Genomic DNA, 5,567 nt, shown 5'->3' on the forward strand with positions numbered 1-5,567 from the left:
AAATATATTATTTCAATAGTAAGAATATTTCACATTTTTAATGTTTTGCCCTGCTTTGGATCAATAAATGCAGGTTCAGTGAGCAGAAGAGACAAAAAAAAAAAAACGTTTGGCTGGTGGCGTATTAAAAAGAACACAGATGAAATATATTCTTTAAATTAGTAATGCCTTGAGATATTGTTTCGGAAAAAATGTAAAAATGCTTAAAACACTGACTATATTAAAATGACATAAGTACTGTAGTATATGAACGTATTTTAATCGATGTATATTAGTATTTTTACATGAAACGGTTAATTTCATCGCACCGGTCACTGGCGGCATTAGTACATCCGGGTGATTTCAGTGACCTTGGATTGGTTGTGAGAATCATGGCTGCTCTTGTCAGAATAACTTCTGTTTGCCACAGAGGTGTCAATCGTAAGTTTGAGTGTTTGTCATGCTTTTGTTCTCAGCACCTCATCCTGTATCACAATTGTTTAGCTTCAGGGTCGTATGTAAAAAGAAATCCTTCTCTAATGACGTGTCACGTTAATTTCAGCACGCGTACTCGTCCTGCTAGCATGCTAACTTAACCCTGTCACTTATTTCTCAGTTCTCTCTCTTCACTTTCTCTAAATTAACCAGTTATTTATATTTATGTGAAATTGTTTGTAAACGGAGTAACGTAGACAGTAAGACTGAGACTAGAAAAGAGTATTTGTCAAGCCTGTAAAGAGAAGTTATATTCTCGTAATTTATCAATTCTTGTGGAGTGGTTTTAAAAGACTTGTCAAATATAAACACTAGTTACAGATGAACTTCATATTACTTGAAATTTTAATTCTGAATACATATTTCCTTTTAATTACGTTTGTTTTCTTGTATTGTTCATTCTTGTGACTTCCCACAGCTCTGTTATTTCGCTCTTCCTCCCTCATCAGACCTTTGGCCGTACAGAAGACGGATCGTGATTGTCAATACTTAATATCAGCAAAGATACATGCCACTCCATCCAACTATGGTTAGTGATTTACATTTTGTGTTTTTATTTTTTTTGTAACTCTGTAAATCAGGACAGCTTTTTGTCTTTTCTGTAATATTATTATCCTAATATATAATTGAAAGTATTTTCAAACTGGACAAGAGCCTTTTCATTGGGTTTGAAATTAAATGTTTTTACACCCAAAAATAAATTATGTCATTAATTTCTTGCCTTCATGACGTTCCAAACCTGTAAGATCTTTATTTATTTAAGGAACACAAATTAAGATTTTTTTTTTTTTTTTTTTAGAAAATCCCAGGGCTCTCATTATATCTAAAAAAAAAATACTGTAATTTGTGTTCTGAAGGTTAATGTCTTGTAAGTTTGGAACGACATAAGGGTGAGTAATTATTGACAGAACTTTAATTTTTGGGTGAACTATCTCTTAAAGAAGTCTAAATCTAACCTTGATTGTTTCATTAGTCAAGTGAATAATTATTGACAGGTGACAGAAGTATGCTGAATGTAGATATTGCTAACAATCTTTCAGGTTCTCTGAACAAATGGTAATTAAGTACATCACCGGTAAAGACAGAATGAACACAACTGGTCATTTAGAGCCACAGACTAAACATAGTAAAGCTCAAACATGCACAAAGTCTTCTTTCATCAGCATTTTTGTTCCCTCTGTTTGGCTACAGGATTATTAAAGCATGAAATAAGTGTTATTAAATGTGATGGCTGGAGACATATACTGCAGAAAGACTAAATATGTATTGATGGAGATGCTCTCTTGTCAAATGACAATCGTTGATGTGCATTTTTGTTGTTGTTTTAAATAGCAGGCTCTGGGTCTAAAGCTGCTTCCCTGCACTGGACAGGAGAGAGGATTGTGAGCGTAGCTCTTCTGGGTTTGGCACCCATTGCATACTATTGCCCCGGTCCTGCAGTTGACTATTCCTTAGCAGCTGTGCTTACTCTACATGGTCACTGGTAAGAGAATATGCATTTTATAATTAATCCTTGACACATTCCAAATGAAATTGTCCTCTAGTTTTAACTGCTTTTTCTGAAATACCGCAAGCTGTTTGGAACAAATATTTAGGTTAATATTTAGTATGTGCCTGTTCTGATTCTATATGAAGTGTCAGCTTTGCAATTTAGTAACTGTCAGGTCAGATTGAATTTAGTGTTGCACTCTACAATTAAAAATCATTTCTGACACAAAATGAAGCGTCTGCTTTGGACTGTAAAGCCATGGGTGGCTGTAACACCCTTCATGCAAAGATTTAACCTCCCTGTGGACATCGGCACTCAAGGCCGCACTTCTAATTTTAGCAAAGCTGCTAGTTACATTAGGGTCTACGGTGACCGGGAGGGGACACCTTCGGTTCACTTATGTTTGTCGTGGCCACGACATAATATCATGTTCCCACGAGTTTATATGTCGTGGCCACGACAAACATAAGTGAACCGAAGGTGTCCCTCCCGGTCACCGTAAGGGTCACATAGGTACATCGTTTGCTTTTTAAATTTATGTCAGTTGGGTGTAAGTCTGGTAACAGACAGGCTTTTAAACATTATTGAACCTGGATCTAAAAAGGTTTTCCAAAACGTAAGTAGTACACATTGCATTAGTACGCGAGTCTCAGAGCAGCTCTGTTCACAGTAAATGCTGCTCCACAAGAACTGTTAGAAGATTTGCAAGGTGAAAAAAAAAAAAAATACAGAGAATACATAAATATCTTTCTCATGCTAATTGTTCATCGCGATTTCAAAATAAAAGCTAAAATCCTCACTCTGAGCTTACACGTTTTGATGTCCACATAATCAAGAAATTTCAGTAGCTGTAGAATTTTTGTCGTAAAGCAATGGTCAAATATTAAAGATTAAACAAGGATTAGATCGCAGTAAAATGTAAAAAAAATCGTCAGGTCGTTGGCGCCCTTTGCAGTCTTTAGTTATAATGTGTAATGTACATTGCCTCTGTTGTTTATAATACATTATGTATTTTCTCAGATTTGTTTAATAAAACTATATGATTACTTGCTTTTGATACTTTATTTGAACCAATTATTATTGTCTCATTGCTATTATATATGTGTTTAAAGTCATTTTTAAAGGCTATTGTTAGCTCAGGTCTGTTTTTATTACCTGCAAAAATGAATTACAGTTATCCGATTACTGGGTAAATTGTCAGAATCATCAACCAATTATTCTATTACCCAAATAATAATTATTGATTATTGCCTTTATTTGAATGCAATAGGATGTTATTTTGTGGATTGTATTATATCTTGAACATTACTTTTGACTTTGAATTTAATGGATTATTCTAGTGCTTGTTGTCCCGTTGTACTTTAACACCTACTTATAGTGTTTGCAGTGACGTAATCATTATTTATAGAGGCTTCCTCCGACACCTGATTACAGTATGTTTGGCTTCCTGAAAGCCAACATGTCTCAGATGTTTACTGAAGGCTTACTTAAATGAAGTTTTGATTTAAAGGAGTAGTTCACCCAAAAATGAAAATTTGCTGAAAAATGTACTCACCCTCAGGCCATCATATGTAGATGAGTTTGTTTTTTTCTTCAGAACAGAAGAAATTGAAGAAATTTAGCACTACATCACTTGCTCACCAATGGATCCTCTGCAGTGAATGGGTGCTGTAAGAATGAGAGTTCAAACAGCTGATAAAAATAATTCACAAGTAATCTACACATCTCCAGTCCATCAAGTAACATCTTGTGAAGTGAAAAAGCTTTGTATTAAACAAATCTGTTATTAAAGAATTGATTCACTTCCAGAATAAAAATTTCCTGATAGTTTACTCACCCCCATTTCATCTAAGATGTTCATGTGTTTCCTTCTTCAGTCAAAAATAAATGTTTTTGAGGAAAACATTCCAGGATTTTTCTCCATATAGTGGACTTCAATGGGGATCAATGGGTTGATCCCAGTTTTATCTAGTGAAACAATCAGTTTTTGGGTGAACTATTCCTTTTAACATCTATATCCATAAGTGTCATTATTTGAAAATGATAGCATTGCATTTTATTGTTTTGTTTTTTTATTTTTTCTAGGGGTCTTGGACAGGTTCTGACAGACTACGTTCACGGAGACTTTAAAGTCAAGATGGCTAACGCTGGCCTCTTCCTTATGTCAACCATCACATTCGCTGGCCTGTGCTACTTCAACTACCATGATGTTGGGATTTGTAAAGCAGTGGCCCTCTTGTGGAGTAAATAACTGGGCTGAGATGAGGGATGGGGGTGCTGGGGGATCCGCTTTCTGCATCAGAGTTCCAGTTTATTGTATACAATTGTGACATTATATGTAAATTCTATAAATATAATTTTTGACAACATCATGTCGATTTGCACCTGTTTTTATTTGTCAATGTTGTCCGTTTGTTCACAAAATGCGCAGCTTTTGGTTACAATGGAAATCTCTGCATGTCATCCACTATCTTGTCTGGCAAATCAGTGTTTCTGAAGCAGCAAAATGAACTAATTGTTGTGGCTAGTAGATGCTGGTCACTGTATTTGAACTTGAAAAATCACTCCGCTAATAATATTAAATTTTAATAAAAAAACCATTGGGTAATAAATGTTTTGCCCATATTTATTGCATAATGTCTTTTTGTCAGCAAATATCTATCTTCACTTAAGTTGGTTGTGTTACTGCAGCATGTGAAGAATTAACTTTGCACTAGTATTTGAACACGTACTTTCATTAATGACTACAACAGCTGGAGAATTGTCACATGGGCAGTATTTTGGCTTCACACTTTGCATGGCTGTATTTCTACTCAACTAAGTAATGGTTTATGAAAGGCAATTTGCAATTGAATGTGCTTCGTACTAAAAGCAATTTATTTTCGTCTTTCATTTTAAATTGCTTAGATGTACTTAAACGGGTATAACTGAGCTTGTGTGTGTAATGATGTAAATCAAATCTAAATTGCAAAGTGAGTTTTGGATCTAAAGGTTTATAGAGATATATTTTGTAAATTTTATGGGTCTGTCTTCCGGCCTTAACCGCGTCAAGCTATTTTAAACTGTACAAAACAGCTCGTTTTGCTGCTTGATATTGCAAATTGGTGTGTATTACCATATTATTTTAATTATGAACACAGTGGTTTGTAGTGGAAACAGTTTTACTGTTTACTCCACGTTGTTGTTGTCGTTATTTCCCTATAACGGCTAATGAACCGGAAGTCTCGACCATAGGCTTACTTTTGTGTTGAAGAAGTGGATACATGTAAGAAAATGCTCTGACATGATCAAATCCGGTCGCACTTATGTCTGTTTAAAGTATGTAAAGATATGTGGATTTGTGTAACAAATCTGTATGATTATATTTCTATACAGACAAGCGTTGGACAAAACTGTGTATTTAAAAATAAAAGCAGTTTCTTTGGAGCCAACATGATTTTTCACTGTACTGCATTACAACCACAGCTGGGTAGATTACTTAAAACTGTAGTCTGTTGCTTCCAAATTAAGTGACAAAAATTGTAGTTAGTAATGTAATTCATTACATTGCACATTTTAGGTAATATAATCGGGTATAAAGCTTGAATTAAGATCACACATCACA

The 5,567-nt window shown here is 34.7% G+C and overlaps 1 protein-coding gene across 2 annotated transcripts; it reads left to right on the forward strand.

Moving 5' to 3' along the window:
• Positions 1–325: 325 nt before the first annotated feature.
• On the forward strand, positions 326–4,335 carry sdhdb (succinate dehydrogenase complex, subunit D, integral membrane protein b). 2 transcript variants are annotated; one of them, XM_073818020.1, is made up of 4 exons: positions 326–420; positions 893–1,003; positions 1,807–1,957; positions 4,049–4,335. In XM_073818020.1, exons 1-4 carry the CDS (start codon positions 372–374, stop codon positions 4,212–4,214), a joined length of 477 nt encoding a protein of 158 aa, XP_073674121.1. In that variant the 5' UTR covers positions 326–371; the 3' UTR covers positions 4,215–4,335. The 2 variants fall into 2 exon arrangements, with proteins under 2 accessions (XP_073674121.1, XP_073674122.1); XM_073818021.1 differs by having other exon boundaries at positions 1,810–1,957.
• The last annotated feature ends 1,232 nt before the right edge of the window (positions 4,336–5,567 follow it).

Source organism: Garra rufa, chromosome 14 (assembly GCF_049309525.1).
Source record: "Garra rufa chromosome 14, GarRuf1.0, whole genome shotgun sequence".
Lineage (NCBI taxonomy): Eukaryota > Metazoa > Chordata > Actinopteri > Cypriniformes > Cyprinidae > Garra > Garra rufa.